Genomic DNA, 27684 nt, shown 5'->3' with positions numbered 1-27684 from the left:
AAATGGACACTGACCCCAAGCATACTTCCAAAGTTGTGGCCAAATGGCTTAAGGACAATATAGTCAAGGTATTGGAGTGTCCATCAGAAAGCCCTGACCTCAATCCTAGAGAACATTTGTGGGCAGAACTGAAAAAGTGTTTGCGAGCAAGGAGGCCTACAAACCTGACTCCGTTACACCAGCTCTGTCAGGAGGAATGGGCCAAAATTCACCCAACATATTGTGAGAAGCTTGTGGAAGTCTACCCAAAACATTTGACCCAAGTTAAACAATTTAAAGGCAATGCTACCAAATACTAATTAAGCATATTTAAACTTCTGACCCACTGGGAATGTGATGAAAGAAATAAAAGCTTAAATAAATAAATATCTCCACTATTATTCTGACATTTCACATTCTTAAAATAAAGTGGTGATCCTAACTGACCTAAGACAGGTAATTTTTACTAGGATTAAATGTCAGGAATTGCGAAAAAAGGAGTTTAAATGTATTTGGCTAAGGTGTATGTAAACTTCCAACTTCAACTGTAAAAATATGTCAAAGACACTGTTGTAACGGCTCTCACCAAACCGCAGCGTGGACAGTGTTCATGATTCGTTTATTCAAAAAACACTCAAACAAAAGTGAAAACGAAAGCGCACAGTTCTGTCAGGCTAAGACACTAAACAGATAACTAGATCCCACAACCTAATGGTGGGAAAAAGTGCTGCCTAAGTATGATCCCCAATCAGAATCTCCCACCCGAGTCACACCCTGACCTAACCAAACACAGAGAATAATAAGGATCTCTAAGGTCAGGGCGTGACAGCTGTAGATCTGTTCTATGTGCGCTATTTCTATGCTTCCCTGTCTCATGCTTTGTTTTTATGTGTTTTACTTTTGGTTTTGTACATCAGCTGGAAATACAATATTTTTGGTTATGGATAAAATACAGTACTAGTCAAAAGATTGAACACACCTACTCATTCAAGGTTTTTTTTTGTGACTATTTTCTACATTGTAGAATAATAGTGAAGACATCGAAACTATGAAATAACACATGTTGTAAACAAAAAAGTGTTAAACAAATCCAAATATATTTTAGATTTTTCAAAGTTGCCACCCTTTGCCTTGATGACAGCTTTGCACACTTGTGTCATTCTCTCAACCAGCTTAATGAGGAATGCTTTATTAACCAACAGTCTTGAAGGAGTTCCCACATATCCTGAACACTTGTTGGCTGCTTTTCCTTGACTCTGCGGATCAACTCATCCCAAACCATCTCAATTGGGTTGAGGTCGGGTGACTGTGGAGGCCAGGTCATCTGATGCAGCGCTCCATCGCTCTCCTTTTTGGTCAAATAGCCCTTACACAGCCTGGAGGTGTGTTTTGGGTAATTTTCCTGTTGAACAGCAAATGATAGTCCCACTAAGCGCAAACCACATGGGATGGCGTATCGCTGCAGAATGCTGGTTAAGTGTGCCGTGAAATCTAAATAAATCACTGACAGCGTCACCAGCAATGCACCATCACACCTCCTCCTCCATGCTTCACGGTGGGAATTACACATGTGGAGATCATCCCTTCACCTACTCTGCGTTTCACAAAGACATGGCGGTTGTAACCAAAAATCTCAAATTTGGACTTATCAGACCAAAGGACAGATCTCCACTGGTCTAATGTACATTGCTTGTGTTTCTTGGCCCAAGCAAGTCTCTTCTTATTATTGGTGTCCTTTAGTACTGGTTTCTTTGCAGCAATTCAACCATGAAGGTCCTGATTGCCGCAGTCTCCTCTGAACAGTTGATGTTGAGATGTTTCTGTTACTTGAACTCTGTGAAGCATTTATTTGGGGTACAGTTAACAGTTAACTGTTATGACTCTAGGGGGAGTTTTTTCATTTTTGGAAAAAAAATGATTTTCATGAATAGGATTTTTTTCTAAGGATATTTATATCTGTTGTGTTATGCTAATTAGTGTCAGGCGATGATTACGCTCCCGCCCTCATGAGAGCCAGTTTCATCATAGCACTTGATGGTTTTTGCTACTGCACTTGAAGAAACTTTAAAACTGACCTTCATGTCTTAACGTAATGACGGACTGTCGTTTCTCTTAGCTTATTTGAGCTGTTCTTGCCATAATTTTTTTATATTTAAAAAAATTAAAATATTTCACCTTTATTTAACCAGGTAGGCTAGTTGAGAACAAGTTCTCATTTACAACTGTGACCTGGACAAGATAAAGCATAGCAGTGTGAACAGACAACAACACAGAGTTACACATGGAGTAAACAATAAACAAGTCAATAACACAGTAGAAAAAAAGAAATAGAAAAAATAGAATCGAAGAGTCTATATACATTGTGTGCAAAAGGCATGAGGAGGTAGGCAAATAATTACAATTTAGCAGATTAACACTGGAGTGATAAATTATCAGATAGTCATGTGCAGGTAGAGATACTGGTGTGCAAGAGAGCAGAAGAGTAAATAAATAAAAACAGTATGGGGATTGGGTGGGTAAATTGGGTGGACTATTTACAGATGGACTATGTACAGCTGCAGCGATTGGTTAGCTGCTCAGATAGCAGATGTTTAAAGTTGGTGAGGGAGATAAAAGTCTCCAACTTCAACGATTTTTGCAATTCGTTCCAGTCACAGGCAGCAGAGAACTGGAAGGAAAGGCGGCCAAATTAGGTGTTGGCTTTAGGGATGATCAGTGAGATACACCTGCTGGAGCGCGTGCTACGGGTGGTTGTTGCAATCATGACCAGTGAACTGAGATAAGGCGGAGCTTTATCTAGCATGGACTTGTAGATGACCTGGAGCCAGTGGGTCTGGTGACGAATATGTAGCGATGGCCAGCCGACTAGAGCATACAGGTCGCAGTGGTAGGTGGTATAAGGTGCTTTAGTAACAAAACGGATGGCACTGTGATAAACTGCATCCAGTTTGCTGAGTAGAGTATTGGAAGCTATTTTGTAGATGACATCGCCGAGGATCGGTAGGATAGTCAGTTTTACTAGGGTAAGTTTGGCGGCGTGAGTGAAGGGGGCTTTGTTGCGAAATAAAAAGCCGATTCTAGATTTGATTTTGGATTGGAGATGTTTGATATGAGTCTGGAAGGAGTTTACAGTCTAGCCAGACACCTAGGTACTTATAGATGTCGGAACCATCCAGGGTGGTGATGCTAGTCGGGCGTGCAGGTGCAGGCAGCGAACGGTTGAAAAGCATGCATTTGGTTTTACTAGCGTTTAAGAGCAGTTGGAGGCCAAGGAAGGAGTGTTGTATGGCATTGAAGCTTGTTTGGAGGTTAGATAGCACAGTGTCCTAGGAAGGGCCAGAAGTATACAGAATGGTGTCGTCTGTGTAGAGGTGGATCAGGGAATCGCCCGCAGCAAGAGCAGCATCATTGATATATACAGAGAAAAGAGTCGGCCCTAGAATTGAACCCTGTGGCACCCCCATAGAGACTGCCAGAGGACCGGACAACATGCCCTCCAATTTGACACACTGAATTCTGTCTGCAAGGTAGTTGGTGAACCAGGCAAGGCAGTCATTAGAAAAGTCTGCTGATAAGAATATGGTGATTGACAGAGTCGAAAGCCTTGGCCAGGTCGATGAAGACGGCTGCACAGTACTGTATTTTATCAATGGCAGTTATGATATCGTTTAGTACCTTTAGCGTGGCTGAGGTGCACCCATGACCGTCTCGGAAACCAGATTGCACAGCGGAGAAGGTACGGTGGGATTCGAGATGGTCAGTGATCTGTTTGTTGACTTGGCTTTCGAAGACCTTAGATAGGCAGGGCAGGATGGATATAGGTCTGTAGCTGGGAGGAGGTGCTCTTGATCTCCAGGGACTTTACAGTGTCCCAGAACTTTTTGGAGTTAGAGCTACTGGATGCAAATTTCTGCTTGAAAAAGCTGGTCTTTGCTTTCCTGACTTACTGCGTGTATTGGTTCCTGACTTCCCTGAACAGTTGCATATAGCGGGGACCATTCGATGCTATTGCAGTCCGCCACAGAATGTTTTTGTGCTGGTCGAGGGCAGTCGGGTCTGGAGTGAACCAGGGGCTAAATCTGTTCTTAGTTCTGCATTTTTTGAACGGAGCATGCTTATCTAAGATGGTGAGGAAGTTACTTTTAAAGAATGATCAGTTATCCTCAACTGACGGGATGAGGTCAATATCCTTCCAGGATACCCGGGCAAGGTCGATTAGAAAGGCCTGCTCGCAGAAGTGTTTGACAGTGATTAGGGGTGGTCGTTTGACTGTGGACCCGTAACGGATACAGGCAATGAGGCAGTGATTGCTGAGATCCTGATTGAAGACAGCAAAGGTGTATTTGGAGGGAAAGTTGGTCAAGAAACGTCTATGAGGGTGCCCTTGTTTACAGATTTAGGGTTGTACCTGCTGGGTTCCTTGATGATTTGTGTGAGATTTAGGGCATCTAGCTTAGATTGTAGGACTGCCGGGGTGTTAAGCATATCCCAGTTAAGGTCACCTAACAGAACAAACTCTGAAGCTAGATGGGGGCGATCAATTCACAAATGGTGTCCAGGGCACAGCTGGGAGCTGAGGGGGGTCGGTAGCAGGCGGCAACAGTGAGAGACTTATTTCTGGAGAGATTCATTTTTAAAATTAGAATATGGACTTGGTCTTTTACCAAATAGGGCTATCTTCTGTATAACACCCCTACCTTGTCACAACACAACTGATTGGCTGAAGCGCATTAAGAAGGAAAGACATTTCACAAATTAACGTTTAACAAGGCACACCTGTTCATTGAAATGCATTCCAGGTGAATGAAGCTGGTTGAGAGAATGCCAAGCGTGTGCAAAGCTCTCATCAAGGCAAAGGGTGGCTACTTTGAAGAATCTTAAATGTAAAACACATTTTGATTTGTTTAACACTTTTTTGGTTACAACATGATTCCATATGTATTATTTCATGGTTTTGATGTCTTCACTATTATTCTACCTGGAATGAGTAGGTGTGTCCAAACTTTTGACTGGTACTGTGTGTCACAGTGGTTTAGATGGTACATTGATTCTCTGCACTACACTAGCATATTTTGTCACATAAACTGAAATTGAGTGAATTATTAGAGTTTTAGCAACCAATGGCAGAGCGATTTCAGCATAGTGCAACTTTAATAGTCTATTTATACATTATTGAGCTATGACATTAATTATCTGATCTGTAGCTTGATCTGTAGCTGTTGTTGAATGGACGTGTGTGTGTTGTGTTTCAGACAGTGAAAGGTGGCTACTCCGAGACCAGGATTGAAAAAAGGATCATCATCACAGGAGATGACGACGTGGACCAACATCAGGTGAGTCAAAATCAAATCAAAATCTTATTTGTCACATGCGCCAAATACAACAGGTTTTTCACCTTACAGTGAAAGGCTTACTTACAAGCCCTTAACCAACAATGCAGTTAAAAAAATTCCTATAAAAAATAAGAATAAGAAATAAAAGTAACAAATAATTTAGAGCAGCAGTAAAATAAAAATAGCGAGGCTATATACAGGGGGTATCAGTACAGAGTCAATGTGCGGGGGCACCGGTTAGTCAAGGTAATTGAGGTAGTATGTACATGTACAGTTGAAATCGGAAGTTTACATTCACCTTAGCCAAATACATTTAAACTCAGTTTTTCACAATTCCTTACATTTAATCCTAGTAAAAATGCCCTGTTTTAGGTCAGTTAGGATCACCATTTTATTTTAAGAATGTGAAATGTCAGAATAATATTAGAGAGAATGATTTATTTAAGCTTTTATTTCTTTCATCACATTCCCAGTGGGTCAGAAGTTTACATACACTCAATTAGTATTTGGTAGCATTGCCTATAAATTGTTTAACTTGGGCCAAATGTTTCGGGTAGCCTTGACCAAAAAAGTACAATCTTTGTCCCCATGTGCAGATGCAAACCGTAGTCTGGCTTTTTTTATGGCAGTTTTGGAGCAGTGTCTTCTTCCTTGCTTCCTCCTTGCCTTTCAGGTTATGTCGTTATAGGACTCGTTTTACTGTCGATATAGATACTTTTGTACCTGTTTCCTCCAGCATCTTCACAAGGTCCTTTGCTGTTGTTCTGGGATTGATTTACACTTTTTGCACCAAAGTTTGTTCATCTCTAGGAGACAGAATGCGTCTCCTTCCTGAGCGGTATGACAGCTGCGTGGTCCCATGGTGTTTATACTTGCGTACTATTGTTTGTACAGATGAACGTGGTACCTTCAGGCATTTGGAAATTGCTCCCAAGGATGAACCAGACTTGTGGAGGTCTACAATGTTTTTTTCTGAGGTCTTGGCTGATTTCTTTTAATTTTCCCATGATTTCAAGCAAAGAGGCACTGAGTTTGAAGGTAGGCCTTGAAATACATCCACAGGTACACCTCCAATTAACTCAAATGATGTCAATTAGCCTATCAGAAGCTTCTAAAGCCATGACATAATTTTCTGGAATTTTCCAAGCGTTTTAAAGGCACAGTCAATTTAGCATATGTAAACTTCTGACCCACTGGAATTGTGATACAGTGAATTATAAGTGAAATAATCTGTCTGTAAACAATTGTTGAAAAATTACTTGTGCAATTCACAAAGTAGATGTCCTAACCGACTTGACTTAACAAGAAATGTGTGGAGTGGTTGAAAAACTAGTTTTAATGACTCCAACCTAAGTGTATGTAAAATTCCGACTTCAACTGTAAGTAGAATGATAGATCTATAACTCACATTTCTATGCGAATTTGGTTGCCCCAAAGGTTACATATTGGGGGGCCTCCCGGGTGGCACAGTGGTCTAGGGCACAAAGTAGATGTCCTAACCGACTTGCCGAAACTATAGTTTGTTTTACAAGAAATTTGTGGAGTGGTTGAAAACGAGTTTTAATGACTCTAACCTAAGTGTATGTGAACTTCCTACTTCAACTGTAGGTAGAGTTATTAAAGTGACTATGCATAGATAATAACAGAGAGTAGCAGCAGCGTAAAAGTGTGTGTGGGGGGGGGGGGCAATGCAAATAGTCTGATTAGATGTTCAGGAGACTTATGGCTTGGGGGTAGAAGCTGCTTAGAAGCCTCTTGGACCTAGACTTGGTGTTCCGGTACTGTTTGCCATGCGGTAGTTGAAAGAACAGTCTATGACTAGGGTTGGCTGCAGTCTTTGATAATTTTTAGGGCCTTCCTCTAACACTGCCTGGTATAGAGGTCCTGGATGGCAGGAAGCTTGGCCCCAGTGATGTACTGGGCCGTACGCACTACACTCTGTAGTGCCTTGCGGTCGGAGGCCGAGTAATTGCCTTACCAGGCAGTGATGCAATCAGTCATGCTCTCGATGGTGCACCTTTTGAGGATCTGAGGACCCATGCCAAATCTTTTCAGTCTCCTGAGGGGAATAGGTTTTGTTGTGCACTCTTGTTTGAATTAGTTTGTTTGTGATGTGGACACCAAGGAACTTGAAGCTCACAACTTGCTCCACTACAGCCCCTTCGATGAGAATGGGGGCGTGCTCGGTCCTCCTTTTCCTGTAGTCCACAATCGTTTAATTTTTCTTGACGTTGAGAGAGAGGTTGTTGTCCTGGCACCACACCTCCTCCCTATTATCAGGCCTATCACTGTTGTGTCATCGGCAAACTTAATGATGGTGTTGGAGTTGTGCCTGGCCGTGCAGTCATGAGTGAACAAGGAGTAGAGGAGGGGACTGAGCACGCACCCCTGATGGGCCCCCGTGTTGAGGATCAGCGTGGAGGATGTATTGTTACCTACCCTTACCACCTGGGGGCTGCCCGTCAGGAAGTCCAGGATCCCGTTGCAGAGGGAGGTGTTTAGTCCCAGGGACTTTAGCTTAGTGATGAGCTTAGAGGGCACTATGGTGTTGAATGCTGAGCTGTAGTCAGTGAATAGCATTCTCACTTAAGTGTTCCTTTTGTCCAGGTGTGAAAGGGCAGTGTGGAGTGCAATAGAGATTGCATCATCTGTGGATCTGTTAGGCCAGTATGCAAATTGGTGTGGGGCTAGGGTTTCTGGGATAATGGTGTTGATGTAAGCCATGACCAGCTTTTCAAAGCTCTTCATCGCTTTGAGTGCTATGGGTCAGTAGTCATTTATGCAGGTTACCTTAGTGTTCTTGGGCACAGGGACTATGTTGGTCTGCTTGAAACATGTTGGTTTTACAGACTCGGACAGGGAGAGGTTGAAAATGTCAGTGAAGACCCTTGCCAGTTGGTCAGCTCATGTTCGGAGTACACGTCCTGGTAATCTGTCTGGCCTTGTGAATGTTGACCTGTTTAAAGGTCTTACTCACATCGGCTGCAGAGAGGTCGTGATCACACAGTTGTCCGGAACAGCTAATGCTCTCATGCATGTTTCAGTGTTACTTGCCTCGAAGCGAGCATAGAAGTAATTTAGCTCATCTGGTTGGTCGTGTAACTGGGCAGCTCTCGGCTGTGCTTCCCTTTGTAGACTGTAATAGTTTGCAAGCCATTACTGAGTGATAATACTGTTGTAATACATTGTAAGGAGTATTCCATGACACTCAAATACACTAATATTGTTGATTGCAAATTAATATGGTCCATTAATGTGAACTGTGGCCTTTGTCACACAGGCCCTTGCGATGGCTATACAGGAGGCCAAGCAGCAACACCCTGACATGCTGGTGACAAAAGCAGTGGTTGTCAGGGAAACAGAGTCTCCCACTGAGGAGCAACATAGGACATCTGAGGTACGTACAGAGCTGCATGTAAACATCACTGTCATGACACCATAGTATATTGCCTCAATAAGTAGAGATAGTGATTTAGAGAGTGTGTCTGTGTCTGTACTGTGTGTGTGTGTGTTTGTGTCTGTACTGTGTGTGTTTGTTTGTGTATGTACTGTGTGTGTGTGTTTGTGTCTGTACTGTGTGTGTGTGTGTGTTTGTGTCTGTACTGTGTATGTTTGTTTGTGTCTGTACTGTGTCTGTGTGTTTGTGTCTGTACTGTGTGTGTTTGTGTCTGTATTGTGTGTGTGTGTCTGTACTGTGTGTCTGTACTGTGTGTGTTTGTGTCTGTACTGTGTGTGTGTTTGCCTGGAAACCCTATGTTGAATTACATTACATTCAGAAGAAATTTGCATTTGATTCAGCATTTGAAATTAGCATTTAAAAGTCCCCTCACAACCTCTACAAGCCAGAATCTTGAATAAAATATTTTAACTTACTTTACCGGTTGCCCTTGGGTTGGTACTTCTGGCGCTAGGAATGTGAGACAATATAATTACATCAACTTTTCAAAGTTGTTGTTAATAAGTAGAGATAGTAATAAGTAGAGATAGTGTTAATGTGTTCAGATTCCTATCGCCTGAAGCATGTGCAGAACCATGTAAACACGTGGACTAGCTAGGCAAGTATGCATGCATCTCCTGCACCCGGTTCAGGTGATTGAAATCTGAACGCACTACCAGCACTTTGAAAAGTAGATGTAATTATACTTTCCTGTGGATACATTGTCTCTCATTCCTACCTTCAAAAGGACCAACCACACGGACAACCGGTAGAGTAAGTAGAATTCAATGCAAATCAACATCAGGCTTTGTGTGTGTGTGTGAGTGTGTGTGTGTGTGTGTGTGTGTGTGTGTGTGTGTGTGTGTGTGTGTGTGTGTGTGTGTGTGTGTGTGTGTGTGTGTGTGTGTGTGTGTGTGTGTGTGTGTGTGTGTGTGTGTGTGTGTGTTATATAGGCTATTAGTTGGCTTTAGATATGTCATGCTATTAAAAACATATTGTTTATCCCACTGGTGTCAGTCTGTTTCACAGGGCTGTCTGTTGCTTTCTCTCTGTTTCAGTCCTGATCGCTCATAGTGGTTCCTGGGAGTGGGGACAGGAATTTACTTGATCCTCCCGTCATCTCCCTGACCCTCCCCACGCCAACGCCGCAAGAGGGCTACAGCAACCTGCCCATAGTGTATACTACAATACAACAGACCGACCGCGCTCCCAGAAACAATCCCTGTCTCCTCTACAACACAATATGCCTCCTCTCCTGTCCCTTTAACCAAAACCGACTGTGACGCCGCCTCTGACCCACGCTCAACCCCCCCCCCCCCCCCCCCCCCCCCAACCCCTCTTCCTCTGGGAAATTCCCTTTTCCCTGGGATTTTTAGAACATGACCGTTCTCACAAATCTGAGAAATAGACTGCAGTGTTTATATCTCCCCAAGAGGTCTGACTTGTAAAGAATATGGCAGGAATAGGGCTAATATGTGTTGCCCCATGTTTAGCCATGGGATCTGTGAGAGATCAATATGGTGGTTCTGGTGTTCTACACCCCCACAGACTGTACATGTACAAACATAATGACATGTTAACGGTTCATCACCCTTGATCAATGTAGTTCAATTAAATGATTAGTGATGAGGATGTAATACATCTTGAGTTAAATCAGATCAACCTTCCCCCAGAACACATTGACTTACCTGTAACTACTGGTCATTTATTCGCCAGGAAGTCAATAATAGTCCAACCTTCAAAATTGCTCTCAGAAATGGTCACCATGGCGATGCCTGCTCAGTGCTGACATCATGCATGTAGCATGGGGATCGGGAATGGAGTGTGAGGAGAGGGGGTTGGGGGAGGGCTGCTCTGCAGGGGCCAGTGGGGATGGCTAGCCTTTAACGCTTGTTGTCACCAGTGTGACACATATATAAAACAGCTGTCTTACTAGCTTTTTAAACATTTGTAACAATAGAAGAATCCAATTTAAAGTCCAGTGTTTGCTTGTTTAAGAAATAAATAAAATAAATGTATCGATTAGCTTCTCATACTCACATGCATGGTTCTACATAGTTGAGGTAATGAACGATACGATACCGACCTGTCTAGGAACAGACGTCCACAGGAAGTGGTCAAGATGGCAGAACATTCAGACAAATCTATATCTGAAAGATTCTGTGGAATATACTTCTGCAATGTCTAGACACTGCATGTCAACCAAAGCTGATGGGACTATACCGATAGGAGAGTCAACTGAAGGAATATGTGGACAGACACTTCTACAACGTCAAGAGACTATGAGTTGGGACTCCGCTTAGCATTCAGGGTATACTACTTCTATAGGCTTTGACTGTCGTTCTCCAGGCTAACAACAAACAGAATCCCCCCCACTCTCCTCATCATGTTCTCCTTCCTTCGTCCTGCTGTTATAATTTCAGTCTAAAACGCTGGTCATGTAGGGCAAAAGTCAAATCACACCCTATTCACCATGTAGTGCACTACTTTAGCCAAAATTAGTACACTCTACTGGGAAAAGGTTGTCATTTGAGACATGGTAGGACTCTTATAGCAAAATGAGCGCTTTTCATTTAAAGTTTCTAATTATTTTATGAAATGTGAGTATATGTTTAAAAAAAGCTCTTGCTTGAGTTGTCTTTGTCATGTTGTATGAGTTCTACGTTTGTATTTATAAGAATGGTGGTGAATGTGGGTATTTTCCTTCCCTAAAAAGTATGAGTGTGTGATGACTTTTTCTGTACCCTCAGACAAAGCCTGGACCCCCCCCAAACTCCATCCTCTTGGATAGTTAGACAGGAGATGAACCAGAACAGTTGGAACCCCTTTTATGCTCCACAACAGCAAGCAATGCCTCCATAACCTTGCCTGGCTTAACCTTGTATACCCTCTTAGAAAAAAGGGTCCTTCGGCTGTCCCCATAGGAACATCCTTTTTGGTTCCAGGTTCCATCCTTTTTGGTTCCTCTTTTGAAAGGGTTCTACATGGAACCAAAAGTGTTCTTACCTGAAACCAAAAAGGGTTCTCCAAAGGGTTATTTTACGGGGACAGCCGAAAAAACACTTTTAGGTTCTAGATGGCATCTTTTTTTCTAAGCGTGTACATGTTCATAAATGCTCTCTGCATAATATCCTCTTAAGCTATGCTGAACTGCTGAATATACACCAGTCAGTCAGTTTGAGAAAAAAAAAACGATGCTGGAACAAACTGTTGAATTGACATACTATGCATTGTTCCCTGTGTGGACTAACTATGAAACATAACTGAGGATAACCAGATTCCTTTTTGGAGCGTCGATCTGCGCTTATCATCTCCGATGTGATATTAATTAATTACAGCGGTCAATTTTTAACTGCTTGTGAGACTTGCAATAATTGTCTCTCTGTAGCCACCTGATGCTATCGTATTCCATTATCAGTCTACTTAAAGGAGAAAACTGTGAACTGTCTGCATATGAAAAGTATTACCAAAATGTTCCATGATGGAGTTGAAACTAGAAGTTGAGCTCATCCACACAGAGTCTCCGTGGCTTTGTCACCGTGCTTGTCAAAACGACTCCACTCTCACTACACCCTGAAGTAACGTTGTCTTACCTGCTGTAGAGTTGTCTTTGTGAAACAGACAGTCTCAACACTTCTTTTGTATATTTTAGTTCATTTTATCTGGTCAAATGACACTGTTGTTTAGGCACTTGCTTGTGGTGATAGGCAGCGACGATATTGTTAGAAGTGTGTGGTGTCGCTATATTGGACACACACCTCTCAAAATGATGACTTGCTGTATAGACAATAAGAAAGATGTTGCCCTGTAAAGCTGATGTGCTATTTTTTAAAGGTGGGAGTCATTGTATGCAAATGAACATAAATACTTCTATGTGTGCATATAATTACAAATATACCGGAAGAGTGGGATGAAGTTGTGCTGATTTCATAATAGAGGATTAACAAATGTTCTGTGTTAAGACTGCAGACCACTTGTGCGGTCTAATACAGTGCACTGGTTATACTGATGATGGGTGCCTTACTGTTGGATTCACCGCCACTGGAAACCATGTAATTGATTATTTTGTCTACATGTGATCTACTAACATTTCAGCCATCCACTCTCCATGTGGTGAGGTCTCGACCTCTTCCGGAGCCCTGGATGACATCACCTTTACTGTCAAAGGTGTGGGCCGTTTGCAGTCTCTTTACCTGCTCATTAATGTCCCATATAAGGATTGGGCAATACTATTGATAAGCTATGATACTCGTTCAGTGGTAGGAATAATAAGTATTGGAACTAAAATCCATTGAAGAGCAGAAAGATTACAAACACAAGGCCTAATAGGACAGAACTACTATGAGTAGCTGATTCCATAGACTCGCGTGAAGCACTATCCGTTCCACTCTTCCTTTTCCATCCTTCAATTCACCTCAACCTTTTGCTCTTCATTCCCCAAGTGTGTAGTGGTGTGTGTTTGCTGTATTTGAATTCAATTTAAATGGAAAACATACATAAATAAATGTCTCATTGCGATTCACATTGTCTCTGCAATTTCACGATGAAGACAAATACTTCAAGATGTGAAAACAGGTAAAGGTCTTGAGACTGTAAGCACAGTACATTTCTTTTGTTTAGTATCCTGCATTGCCATCTTGTGGCTCTTAACGGAATTGCAATTGATATTAAGATTACAGTAGTATAACATTCCATTGAGTATAATCATCAATATCCTCAATTTAAGATATTAATTAAAATGGTTATTGCTCTACCTTATTACTGCCAAGTGCCAATTTATATTTTCTTCTCATTTTGAACACTTTGACTGTCACTGGATATCTCGAAATTAAGCATGCGGCACTACCTAGTGGATTCATGGTGAATGACAAAATAATTAATACAGATTACAGTACATTGAATAAGCATAGAGAAATAAATCCATGGAATTTCACTCACTTCTATAAATCAATAAACTTTATTCAATAACACAGTATAAACAAACAACAGCAAAAAAACAACTTGACATGGAGTAAATGGATAGTTGTACTGGTAAATCCCAAAGGGTGTAGGCCTACAGGAGGACATACCTGTCTGAGACAGAAGCCCAGACATAGTGGGTTAACGGGTAGAGATGCACAAACCTGCTCTCTTTGCGTGGTCTCAAGCCATTCAGTCAGTTAGCAGATGTACAGAAAAGGGCAAACACATTCATGCTAAGCGACATTTAGCTACTGTATGAAACGTTTGTGTTATTACATAAAAACCAAGTTAATCAGCTCTTTAGAAAGGTTTTCATTGTATACAAATGATCTGAAGTGTACAAAAAAGTATATTACACATTTCTCGATGCATGATTCCTGCCTAAACTTCCCTTTGAAAGTACTACAAACTACCTGCACTTTTGACTTCTTCACTGGACTACAAGCTACATACGTAATGTACTGTACCAGTTTCAAACAGCATCAGAAGACTATGGGAAAGGATCATCAGCAGCATTTGTCTTTTAGTAAGGATGCAGTCAGTGAACCCACTAAAATGTCCCAGGCTTCCCACGTTGCCCTTAAACCATACTGAACAGCACCTTGCTGTTGAAACACACCACTCCTTCATATAGAATGACAAGAGCCAGGAGGTTTTCCTGGCGAGGTCACAGGGTCAGGAAAGAACCCTGGCCCTAACTATAATATATAACTAGGACAAGGAGATTTTCCTGGCGAGGCCACAGGGTCAGGAAAAAACCCTGGCCCTAACTATAATATATAACTAGGACAAGGAGATTTTCTTGACTACATAACTTGGCCCTAAGAATGACCATAGGAATATACATTGGATGGTAATAACTCAAACCCCTACAACCTGTCTATTGATGCAGTGTGTAGCTACACATCATACAGCACCTGTATAACAGACTTCTAGGTTTCTAATAGTTATTGATATATATATAAGTTTAAGGCTCTTTAAGGACCTGAGGGTTTTGAACATATGATGAGGCACACACAAGGCAAAGAATAGAATAGCTACAGAGTAGACACACGGCTAACTGAGAGGATGAATAGAATAGCTACAGAGTAGACATACGGCTTATCAGAGGATGAATAGAATAGCTACAGAGTAGACACATGGCCAACTGAGAGGATGAGATAGACAGCCATATGAGGGTCCAGTCACCAGTGCAATTAAATGGCCAAGGTTGAGGAACCTGTGGAAGATGGGACTTCAAAGCAGTGAGAGTGAATAAAGTCACTCTCATCCTTTAACATAATGTCACATTTTTGTTAAGTCAAATTTTTCCTCAGGCATCAGTGCAATGTTTTATGGAGTAATAAAAAAATAGTTAGCAATACACACATCATTTCAGTGTTAACAATTCCTAAGAAGACTGAACTATGGTCTTTGCTTGACATGAAACCATAGTTACAGGTTCATTTTTGACCAGAAAATGCTCTTCACTTTAGACAACAAAACTGAAAACTTAAAAAATGTATCTGTAAGTAAGTATGGGCATACACTGAACTCCACTCAACCTTGCCTTTTCTAAAAAGCCCAGACTAATTATGAATTGGTTTCAAAATAAATCTATAAAAGCTAGACATATCATACAAAAGATGCATATAAGACATTTTAATGAAAGCTGCTTTGGTAACAACAGAGTCAAGACATCGGTCGATTTCCTGTTCTCGCCGGCCGGCGGGGTGTTGAAAGCGGGGCCCTTTCTCTCCTTCTCATCTCAATGACTTTGTTTTCCAACATTGCTCGTCCTCCTGCCTCTAAAACCTAAATGAATGGATCTAATTAGACCAGGCGGTGTTTGTGTTCCGTTGTTGAGTTGCCTCCACATCAGATGCAATGTTCACTGGGAGCGCTTTGTCATAACGATGTTCGCGCTGTGAAAGACAATGCTATTGTACTGAGGGCTGATAAAGTAGAGACCTTGGTCGCCGAGCCAATTGCATTGGGACCTGAAAAACATGAAAATAAATGGGCTTTGTTAGTCTGTCCATTTACGCATAAAAAGACAAGCAGCCTAGTTGGCAATTCATTGTTGAAGGCTTTTTTGTGCTATTACATGCTCTGGTGATCAAACCTTGGGCATATTTACATACATTTCTGAATACAAAAATGTATTTAGGCCAGGATTCAAACCGATCGCGCTTTGTCAGCTATCCACCTTTTAAAGGCAATGTTCCCGCGATCATATTGAATCCTGCCTGACTAGATGTTGTGTGTGTACCAAATAGTCCCCACTCTATCTGTTCCTTTTGAAGGCGTAGGGACACTAAACATTCAGGTCCCTAGTCAGGACAATAAACCAGTATTGGCAATAGCTCTAAGCAACACCATTGAGATCATTGAAGTGTGAGGGAGCAGTCCATTATTGACTGACCTGGTATTCTGGGGATGGTGATCTGTCTGCTACTGCTCCCCTCTCCTCCTTCCCCAAATGGTTTGATCTGGATGAAGTACTCCTCATTCATAGGCAGGGAGAGCTCCACCGTCGTTGTGTTGGTTTCCATGACACTAGGGCGGCTGTGTCGGTTACGCTTGTAGAGCACCTAGAGACAGACCACACAGGTAAAAGGTCACCGGGAGAAACCATGACAACAGGCACTATTTCTAACTAAATCATTGTAGTCAATGCTTCGGTTTCCACTAGATAGCACAAACACAAAGTCAAATTTGAAAGGTCACCTGGGAGAAACCATGGCAACGAGCACTATTCCTAACTAAATCAATCGAGCACTATTCCTAGATAAACTAAGTCAGGGCTTAGATTTTCACTAGATAGCACAGCCACAAAATTGAAATTGAAATCAGATAAATTGTAGAAGCAGGGTTTATGACTTTGTGGCTGTGTTAACCAGTGACGACAAAATGCTTCCTTACTTTGTAGCCAGTGACCTCTGACTCATTTTCCAGGGCCTTGACTTGCTCCCAGTTCAGGATTATCTTGGAATTCAATGTGTTCCACATCACTTTCACCGGGGGCTGGCTGGGCGCTGAGGGACACAGATACATGCAGATGAAGATCACATGATCTCCAATAAGTCAGTGGAAACAACCTCTCTAAGGCAGGGTTGATGCTTACGTGGTTTCTTGGTGGTGACATTGACAGTGACACTAGGAGGCCCAGCCCCGGCCGTGTTGTACGCTCTCACTGTGACGTAGTAAGTGTTACTTCCTCTCACCCCTCGGATAATGGCTGACGTCTGGTTCCCTACCGTCCTCTGGACACTGGCTGCCTCCTCCTTTTCTCTCTTCTCCCAGTACCTCAACTGAGACCAGATAGACAGAGGATAACCAGGGATATTAATGCAGACACTAGTCTGACAGGACAACTGTAAACTGGAACTACAGTGAGTGCAGTAAATTGGTATAAAAACAGCATTTCATCACCTCATACAATGTCGTCTTTCCATGGGTAAGGTGCTTTGGTTCTGGTTACTTAGCTCATGAAGTGAGGGAGTGTTTAAATGGCGTGGTCACAAAGAACTCACCATGTGCAAAATGTCCCAGCACTCAAGTTGACTGATTTTCAGATTTTCTGTGACACCCGAATGTCCAGGCTGAAATAGCTGGCATGGTTGACAGGACAAATATAATTTGTCTTACCTCGCAGGAACAGTTTGCTCAGGCCCACTTCCTTGTTACTTATTGGTCAACAATTCATAATTCCAGTACTTTATGCATCCCATGAATGAAAATAGGCAATTTGTTTATATACTGTAAAAGCATTTGAAAAGTGAGCTGACAAAGCCACAGTTTTTTTTTTTACCTACAATACTGTGTGGTTTATAGGCTAAACATCCCCCATGTCTCCTGATGCATTGCATCACTAGACTGTTCGAATAATCAGTATAGTTAGCGACAGACAGACAGACAGACAGACAGACAGACAGACAGACAGACAGACAGACAGACAGACAGACAGACAGACAAGGCTGGATGGACCATTACACATAACAAGCTATTAGATCTGAGATGCCTAATGTGCATGAGCTTTGCCCTACCACCTGCCAAGTGCTTTTTTTTCCCATTTTGGTTGGTTGCACCTGTTGGTCTGCCCAGTACAGAGCTTGCAGAGCTGTTGTGTCTGTTTCCCAGCCTGCCCTGTATGGAGATTGCACGCACTGGGTAAGCAAATATGAATGGCTTGAGAAGCGGTCACCGGTTGAGTGTGTGTAGAAAGTTATAACAGTACTGCCACAGCAGCTGCAGCATAAGATTTGATTAACACTTGATAACACTTGATTTACATCATCATCAATATTCGGTCAGGTTGGTTGATACGTGCAGCAGACAGAGGCAGAAAGACAGAGAGGAACGGCTGCATCTACGACCCTCTGACCCAACTCCATCTTCTTTAATCAGGAGTTGCATGTGTGTCAGGGCAGCAGCAACACTGGTAGTCTCGACCAGGGCTCTCCAACCCTGTTCCTGGAGAGCTATCGTCCTGTAGGCTTTAGCTCCACCTCTAATTTAGTCCACCTGATGCTAATAATTACAGTAGCTGGTTGATAAGCTGAATAAGGTTAATTACAACTGGGGTTGAATTGAAAACCTTACAGAAGGGTAACTCTCCAGGAACAGGGTTGAAGAGCCCTGGTCTAGACTAGCTAACCACCATATATATAATATACACACAAGCCACTAGCCAGCTAGCCATATATCATGAGTTAGAAGATTATTCATATTATAAGTTAAATAAAAGCATTGAAGATAAATTACAGTCAACAAAACAATTGTCATCAACAATTAGCTGATAGCCCACCATCTTTTCTCCATGTCAGTCATGTCTTTAGGAGGCACTGTAACTTTCTAATGAAAGTAGCTTCTTTTTTCAAGTTGGTGGGGAGGGGTGGCACCCTTTATTTATGCACCTGCCCCTGAAAGTTCTGTGCACAGCCCTGCAAACACAAACACACACACACACACACACACACACACACACACACACACACACACACACACACACACACACACACACACACACACACACACACACACACACACACACACACACACACACACACACACACAGGTAGAGAGAAACAGGAAAGAACTTGACTTACCTCATAGCCTAGAACTCTTCTCTTGCTGGTGTTCCAAGGCAGGGCTTTCCATGAAACCTCAATCTCAGACGCAGACAGACTCTTGGCACGGATCCTGGTGGGCGCTCTGCCAGGCTCTGGGTTAATGAAAAACATACTTTTAATTAGTTTAAAAGTATTTCAGGCTTTGATGACCCTTAAAGTGGGTCCATCTCTTTCATCAGCGGTACAGAGAGAGAACCAGAACCAGCAGCAACAGTAGGAACCAACCATCTGCAGATGTAGATAGAAGTGCATGTGTTAAAAGATAACTGTAATGACTGGGAATAACCAATCCAGAGACGCCTCTCCATTGGCCTTTAAACGCACTGCTGCTCCTCTGCGTCTCAGACTGACATGACATTATTCTTTACCAACCTTCCTCTGCAGAGTAGATGGTGATGACGGGTCCGAAAGGGCCTTCCCCCTCGTTGTTGTACACTCCAACCTTCACTTGGAAGGGGGAGAAGGGCTGGATGCTCTCGTTCTTAAAGACATATTTGGAGGCTTCTGATGAGGGCACGGCAGCCTGCATCCAGCCTGTGGCTCCGGACGGTCTGAAGGCCACCACATAGCCAAACCCTCCTCCGTTCTGCAGCTCCTCAGGAACAGGCTGCAAGAAAGCACACACACACACATTGAAGCTGGTGCACAAGTAGTGAACACACACAGTCGTCCATAATAACGCGCCCTCAGCATGACAGCTGGTTAAGACTGCTTGTTAAGACATATTTCATATATTTCTGGGGACTGACTTTTATTGTTTAAGTCAACACTCCTCTAAATATGGTTATATAAAGGGCATTTTATTTTACAACGCTTGGGAAAAGAAAGACATTGACTGAGAGTCATATCTATTGTGTAGTATGTAGAACTTTGTTAGAACTTTGTTAATGTCGAAGTTAGACTTGATTTTAACTCTCAAATTGAAACCAGCATTTAATAGCCATTCAGCAAAACGTTCACAGCAGTGGATGAATTTCAAGCAGCTGGAATAAATATAAGTCTTCAAAACGGGACTGATTAAGAAGGAAGCTTCATGTAAAAAAAGATAAGTAAAACAAAATCTTTGAAAAGTTGCTTATGACTTTGTGAAGAACCATTCTGTTTAATTACATTATTAAAACCTCAAAGGCATTTTTCTCTCCCTAGGGTGACAGCAGCAGTTATTGCTTCTCTGTTCTTAAAAATGAAATGCCATACTTTAAGCCTGCCTGCTGTTATTAATGCAACAACGGCCCGATTCCTTAGAGAATCATGACGTCTGGCTTCCCCTCCAAGTGTGAGGGAGTATGGAAGCAGGCGGCTTGCTTACCTCCCAAGTGATGACTAATTCTGAGCGACTGCCTCCACCTCCGCTCACATTAGCTGGTGTGACCTTCGGAGCTGGGGAAACAGAGGGTCATTTTTATCCTGCTCAAGTCAGTTGACACCAGCCATCAATGATAACATGATAATAACACATTCGGATAAGATTTTTTTTTTTACATTGAAATAGCTTTCCACCATACCAGACCAACTAAATGGCAAGTAGACTCACATAAGAAACACAGAAAACAAACATGCAGAATTGAAGGGATCCATGAAAACAGTACATACATGTCTCCTTTGTCCTTGCTTGTTTGGATGGTTTGCTGGGCTCCCCGGTCCCAATGGCGTTGCTTGCCAGGACTCTGAACTCATATTCCACCCAGGGGCTCAGGTCTATTACTGTAGCTGTCAGACTGCGGCCCCCCACCACCTCAGGAACTGGCACAAAACAAAACAGCCCCCTCCCCTCAGAATGAAGCAGGTAGCAGGAAAGTGTCCTCTAGGCTGACAGGCCCACTGAGCACACTCCACAGGTGCAGGGGACTAATCAGTCAGAAGGACACATGTTGTACTCACACGCACACGTACACACACACACGCACATCTCAAGGGTGGAGTTCACTTGGTTTCCCCGTTTGCTCATACTTAGAGCTCTGTTTGTCTGGATCATAAAGGCAACTCCCCAAACTAACAGGCTTCTGCACAAAATAATTAGAACAGTACCAACCATGTAACTTTATTTAACTAGGCAAGTCAGATAAGATCAAATTCTTATTTACAATGAGGACCTACCGGGGAACAGTGGCTGCCTTGTTCTATAGGCAGAACGACAGATTTTTACCTTCTCAGCTCAGGGATTCGATCCAGCAATCTTTCGTTGCCCAAAGCTCTAACCACTAGCCTACCTGCCTCCCCCCTCTAACCACTAGGCTACCTGCCTTTAACCACTAGGCTACCTGCCTCTAACCACTAGGCTACCTTCCACCCCCCTCTAACCACAAGGCTACCTGCCACCCCCTCTAACCACTAGGCTAACTGACTCCCCCCTCTAACCATTAGGCTACCTAACTCCACCCTCTAACCACTAGGCTACCTGCCTGTAAGCATTAGGCTACCTGCCGTCCCCCTCTAACCCCTAGGCTACCTGCCTCTAACCACTAGGCTACCTTCCACCCCCCTCTAACCAAAAGGCTACCTGCCACCCCCTCTAACCACTAGGCTAACTGACTCCCCCCTCTAACCATTAGGCTACCTAACTCCACCCCCTAACCACTAGGCTACCTGCCTGTAAGCATTAGGCTACCTGCCTGTAAGCATTAGGCTACCCGCCGCCCCCCTCTAACCACTAGGCTACCTGCCGCCCCAGCACCATGCATGCCTACATCCTGTTCTATTGTAGATGATATAGTAGAACTGGGTGAAATGGACCAACACCCTGTTCTATTGTAGATGATATAGCAGAACTGGGTGATCATTAGGCTACCTACCTCCCCCCTCTAACCACTAGGCTACCTGCCGCACCCCTCTAACCACTAGGCTACCTGCCTCTAACCATTAGGCTACCTGCCGCCCCACTCTAACCACTAGGCTACCTGCCTCTAACCATTAGGCTACCTACCTCCACCCTCTAACCACTAGGCTACCTGCCTCTAACCATTAGGCTACCTGCCGCCCCCCTCTAACCCCTAGGCTACCTGCCTCTAACCATTAGGCTACCTACCTCCACCCTCTAACCACTAGGCTACCTGCCTCTAACCATTAGGCTACCTGCCGCCCCCCTCTAACCCCTAGGCTACCTGCCTCTAACCATTAGGCTACCTACCTCCACCCTCTAACCACTAGGCTACCTGCCTCTAACCATTAGGCTACCTACCTCCACCCTCTAACCCCTAGGCTACCTGCCTCTAACCATTAGGCTACCTACCGCCCCCCTCTAACCATTAGGCTACCCGCCGCCCCCCTCTAACCACTAGGCTACCTGCCGCCCCAGCACCATGCATGCCTACATCCTGTTCTATTGTAGATGATATAGTAGAACTGGGTGAAATGGACCAACACCCTGTTCTATTGTAGATGATATAGCAGAACTGGGTGATCATTAGGCTACCTACCTCCCCCCTCTAACCACTAGGCTACCTGCCGCACCCCTCTAACCACTAGGCTACCTGCCGCCCCCATCTAACCACTTGGCTACCTGCCGCCCCCCTCTACCCACTAGGCTACCTGCCGCCCCCCTCTAACCACTAGGCTACCTGCCGCCCCCCTCTAACCACTAGGCTACGTGCCGCCCCCCTCTAACCACTAGGCTACCTGCCGCCCCCGTCTAACCACTAGGCTACCTGCCTCTAACCATTAGGCTACCTGCCGCCCCCCTCTAACCCCTAGGCTACCTGCCTCTAACCACTAGGCTACCTGCCACCCCCCTCTAACCACTAGGCTACCTGCCGCCCCCCTCTAACCACTAGGCTACGTGCCGCCCCCCTCTAACCACTAGGCTACCTGCCGCCCCCGTCTAACCACTAGGCTACCTGCCTCTAACCATTAGGCTACCTGCCGCCCCCCTCTAGCCCCTAGGCTACCTGCCTCTAACCACTAGGCTACCTGCCGCCCCCCTCTAACCCCTAGGCTACCTGCCTCTAACCCCTAGGCTACCTGCCTCTAACCACTAGGCTACCTGCCGCACCCCTCTAACCACTAGGCTACCTGCCGCCCCCCTCTAACCACTAGGCTACCTGCCTCTAACCATTAGGCTACCTGCCTCCCCCCTCTAACCACTAGGCTACCTGCCTTTAACCACTAGGCTACCTGCCTCTAACCACTAGGCTACCTTCCTCTAACCATTAGGCTACCTGCCTCTAACCATTAGGCTACCTGCCTAATTATATAGTAGAACTTGGTGATATGGACCTACACCCTGTTCTATTGTAGATTATATAGTATAACTGGGTGATATGGACCTACACCCTGTTCTATTGTAGATTATATAGTAGAACTGGGTGATATGGACCTACACCCTGTTCTATTGTAGATTATATAGTAGAACTGGGTGATATGGACCTACACCCTGCTCTATTGTAGATTATATAGTATAACTGGGTGATATGGACCTACACCCTGTTCTATTGTAGATTATATAGTAGAACTGGGTGATATGGACCTACACCCTGTTCTATTGTAGATTATATAGTAGAACTGGGTGATATGGACCTACACCCTGTTCTATTGTAGATTATATAGTAGAACTGGGTGATATGGACCTACACCCTGTTCTATTGTAGATTATATAGTAGAACTGGGTGATATGGACCAATATTGCTATAAATTACCTGAATTTAAGTAATAATGATAAATAGAACGATTAGTGCACCACAGTTTTTTTTATTATCCTTTAAACTCCTACTATGGTTGTAGCCATCAATTGTCCAATTAAATATCACCCATTAGCAAACTTATTTAATTTCAACTTCACATTTCTCTAGTATAGGCTACTTATTGTAATGAACGATATCAGCAAAATGCCTGCGATGAGTGATCGGTATGGATCTTTTTTTGATTATCGTCCCAGCTCTACGATATAGAGATCTGGCATCCAAACTTTCGTATGGGGCACTTTTCTATTCTATCAAATAGCTCCCTTCACTGTAAGTCAGAAATTTATCCACGTTTCAAAAAACCCTGCAGTCAAGTAAAACTGCAGTCAACCCGGTCACTGAACAATCGAGTGCCATTTGGCATCAAAGTAAAATCACTCACAGGCCTATATATATTCTCACAGGGGAGAAGAGAAAATGGAGATCAGACCCCTATATAACACTTTGATGAGGCAATGGCTGGTTGGAGAGCCTACCTGTGGTGACAGCCTGCCAGCCCAGGGAGAAGGGTGTCCTGGCCTGGATAGTGTATGTGGTAATTGGACTGTGATTATCAGGCCCCGGTCTCCAGGAGAGAGAGGCTGTGGTGTCACTGATTTCTTCTACATGGATGCTGGTAGGTGGGCCTGGGGGACCTGCAGATATGGGGCACAGCCAGGCAGGGAGCCAGAGAGAGGGGGGTGGTCAGAGAGAGGGGTGGGGGAAAAGAGAGGGAGAGACAGTGAGGAAAGAGAGAGAGGCAGAGAGAGAGAGTGTGTGTGAGAGCGAGAGAGATATCGAGAGAGAGCGACCAAGAGCGAGAGAGAGCGCGAGAGAGAGCGAGAAAGAGAGCGAGACAGAGAGCGAGACAGAGAGAGAGCGAGAGAGAGAGCGAGACAGAGAGAGAGAGCGAGAGAGAGAGCGAGAGCGAGAGAGAGAGCGAGAGAGAGCGAGAGAGAGAGAGAGCGAGAGAGCGCGAGAGAGAGAGAGCGGATTGTGATAAAGGCAGAGCAGGGAACAGTGGTGTCCTGATCACTGTCCACCTTCAGCAGTGGGATTACAGCTGGCAAAATCAGTTTGGTGAGCAAACCGCAGGTAGCCTTTGTATCTCATTAAATTCAATGATATTTTCTCAACCTAAAGAGAGAGAGACACATCTCAATCTGACCATCTTTTCAACTGATCAGAGTACAATGCCTTCACATCACAATTAGAGGCATAAACAGAGAATAAAGAAGAGAATAAACACAAACTGCTTTATGTTTCACCAGAGGATTTTAGCTCCACGGATACATTGTTAGTCTGTATTAGTGATTTAAATACTTGGATGGCTCACAACTTCATCTAGCTAAATCAAGACAAGACCGAGGCACTTATTGTTGTAGTCAAAGCACAGAGAGAGCATCTAGCCGCACATTTTAATTCAGGGGCAATGAACATTGCTAAGGTGTGGCCGTTTCTCTCTCAGGCTGATACAGCGAGACTCATCTATGCTTTTATTACAAGCAGGCTTGACTACTGTAACGCTCTCCTGTCTGGTCCCAAGAAAGCCATTGGTCAAATGAAAAATACATACAGAATGTTGCAGCATGGGTACTGACCAAGACCAGATGGAGAGAACAAATTCGTTTTAGAATGAATTTCAAGTTTCTTTTTTTGGTTTTTAAATCCATTCATGATTGTGCACCCCAATACATGTAAGATATGCTTTTAAGTTATGTACCCAGTAGGTATGTTGCCATGGATAACTGAACCAATCAAGTGACCCAAAACTATTTGAGTGGGAGTGTTGCCTAGCAAAGTGCATTTTCTATTGCTATGACCTTCAATTACCTTTCAAGGACACGAGGATGGCTTTTCACTGACTTTCCAACATAAAATCGCTTCTGTGAGGTTTACAAGGTTTTTCCCGACTACAAGGCTTTTCAACCCATATTGAATGTGTGACAGTGTTAACATTTGCTTGATGCCTTATCATACTAAATAAGCATTTATAACATAATTAGTAAATACCAATCATTGATAGCATAAATAAAAGTATCTTTCATGGAATATTGCTTGTCCTGTATAGACACCTCGGACCACCAGGTCTGCTGCGATGGAGATACTGTCCACCTTGGTCTGCACTGCACAGGTGTACTTCCCTGCGTGTCTCAGCTGGATGTTCCGAATCATGATGTCCCCAGCGGAATGCTGCTAACATGCAACACAGACATGAACAAATAGGCACACAAACGCACACACACGCACGGAGACACACACACACACACACACACACACAATGATTAATATACTGTAGTAACATTTTAATATATGTAATTAAAATACATGAAATATGTGGATTTGACAACAATATGTGAGCAGAATTTTTTTTTGATAAACCTATTCAGGGTCTTCGTATGCTTATTATTGTATTATAATTCTAGGGTTTAAACTATTGTGTTTTTACAGGTTCTAAAAGGGTGATGGGCATACCTATAAATGTGAGACAGGCAGAGTACTTACATTTAATCATAATAATTACACAAATGTATTCATACAAATGTGCTGATTTTAGCTGTAGAGGAGTGGCCTCATTATTTCAATGATCAAGCAAAGCTTAATAGTCTAAGTTCTCAAGTTCTTTTCATTATGTTTCTAATCCCACTATCATTTAATCAGCCCACCACTGAGTGGAGTCAGGACCAGTGTTAAATTGGATGTGGCAAGAGCTGCTGCTGCATCATCACAGGGATCCATGACGTTTCAATGAAACAGCGTACAAATGTATTTCACTCCAGAGATGGTGTCATTTATCATGGCAAAAGGAAAACGCAATTTAGATTTTAAAATATAATAAAAAACATGACAACCTGACAATATACTGTACATGTCTCCACTGATCACTTCTGGAACAATGTTTATCATCACTCTTATTCAGACAGGGGAGCTAAACAAGGCTATTTGAAGTGTTTTGTTGTTACCGTAAAATGTAAATGAAAGAAGGGAAAAGTTTTGAGCTTGGTAGGTTTTAGGGAGGGGTGGGGAATATGTAATGTATATGTCATTTCAAAATAAACTACGTGCAGCACATTTTCAGCCCATTAATACACATGATCCAAACATTCTCTGCACTGCAGATACCCTTCTCTTCATTGACCTCACTTATACTAAAGGAAGGGAAATAGTATCAATGTTCCAATGTATCACCAGCTTCACCCTTTGACCTTGCTCAGTGACATTTCTGAAGGGGGTTGAAAAATCTGTCTCTTTAATTACAATTATTTCTTTTTTTTCATGGGAGAGCAGTGGAATAAATAAAATATAAGCAATCTGCAACACGGCGTAGTAAAGACGTGTGTTTCTTCCTATTCATTATGCATTGCAGTGCTCCTGACAAGCATGGTGTAAAAGCGTGGTACTCGGCACCATTTCTCAGACATGACACTTTGATTATAAATGGGAGCCTTGATGGCCCCGCAGGTTCTTGGAATCGGGAGGGAATATTCAGAGGCTTATGCACTTACACCGCCCACTTTTTCAAAGTATCCGCCGTGGTCGCCAAAGTGGATCAGCTGCTCGTTGAAGAACCAGGTGAACATGAGCTTCAGAGACGGGTCATGAGTCACCTGACACGGCAGCACGATGCTCTCTCCTACAGTCACGTCCAGGGTGGACGGTGCCGTTGTGATAATGGTCGGCTCTGGAAAACAGCACACACACTACTGTTAGTGTGAATGAAACACATACAAAAAGCATTACATGATGGAGTACTATGTGAATTCCCCAAGCTAAGAGCACTGTAAAAGATTATTCCAAATGTTTTGCAATAGGAAATGTTCTAATAACTTACCTGTTTTTTAAATGACTAATTCAACAAACAGATGGCCACATGTGGAAGTAAAAACACACTAACCCAGGACAAAAAACGACTGTAATTACCAGAGTTAACCAGTTTTAGCCAGCCAGAGGTTAGAGTGTGGGGACTAATGGCTTGTCTCCCTGTACAGATGTAGGACTTCATTTGATCCCCCTGATGCAGTTGAACTTTCCAGCAAAGCAGGAAATGTAAAACTTGTAGTGTATTTGAGGTTTAAAAAGATTTCTGAAGTTTCCACCTGATTTTCCCTTACGGAAAATGCATCAACCCCTACACAAATGACCACTAATTATAATCCACATTTTCTGTTGCTTCATTACTATTTTCCTGCTGTAGTAAACTGGCT

The 27684-nt window shown here is 43.2% G+C and overlaps 2 protein-coding genes across 5 annotated transcripts in view; one reads left to right on the top strand and one right to left on the bottom strand.

Annotated features, from left to right (window-relative positions):
- The window catches only part of LOC139371296 (band 4.1-like protein 1), a 169081-nt gene extending 155811 nt beyond the window's left edge, over positions 1-13270 (top strand). For all 4 annotated transcript variants that reach the window (XM_071111602.1, XM_071111601.1, XM_071111599.1 and 1 more), the window contains 3 exons: positions 5232-5312; positions 8593-8709; positions 9807-13270. In XM_071111602.1, coding sequence (XP_070967703.1) covers positions 5232-5312; positions 8593-8709; positions 9807-9812 — 204 coding nt within the window. In that variant the 3' untranslated portion in view covers positions 9813-13270. The remainder of the gene's footprint in view (positions 1-5231; positions 5313-8592; positions 8710-9806) is intronic.
- A 416-nt stretch (positions 13271-13686) lies between these two features.
- LOC139371295 (contactin-4-like) overlaps positions 13687-27684 on the bottom strand; it is a 227907-nt gene continuing 213909 nt past the window's right edge. The window contains exons 13-23 of the mRNA XM_071111598.1: positions 26986-27161; positions 25555-25675; positions 23977-24135; positions 20418-20567; positions 20134-20204; positions 19197-19431; positions 18801-18916; positions 16817-17003; positions 16615-16727; positions 16115-16283; positions 13687-15689 (exon numbers count right to left, since the gene is read on the bottom strand). Coding sequence (XP_070967699.1) covers positions 15598-15689; positions 16115-16283; positions 16615-16727; positions 16817-17003; positions 18801-18916; positions 19197-19431; positions 20134-20204; positions 20418-20567; positions 23977-24135; positions 25555-25675; positions 26986-27161 — 1589 coding nt within the window. The 3' untranslated portion in view covers positions 13687-15597. The remainder of the gene's footprint in view (positions 15690-16114; positions 16284-16614; positions 16728-16816; positions 17004-18800; positions 18917-19196; positions 19432-20133; positions 20205-20417; positions 20568-23976; positions 24136-25554; positions 25676-26985; positions 27162-27684) is intronic.

This window comes from Oncorhynchus clarkii, chromosome 17 (assembly GCF_045791955.1).
Source record: "Oncorhynchus clarkii lewisi isolate Uvic-CL-2024 chromosome 17, UVic_Ocla_1.0, whole genome shotgun sequence".
Lineage (NCBI taxonomy): Eukaryota > Metazoa > Chordata > Actinopteri > Salmoniformes > Salmonidae > Oncorhynchus > Oncorhynchus clarkii.
The sequence above is the reverse complement of the archived record's forward strand: the minus strand, read 5'-3'. Positions and strand labels throughout refer to the sequence as shown.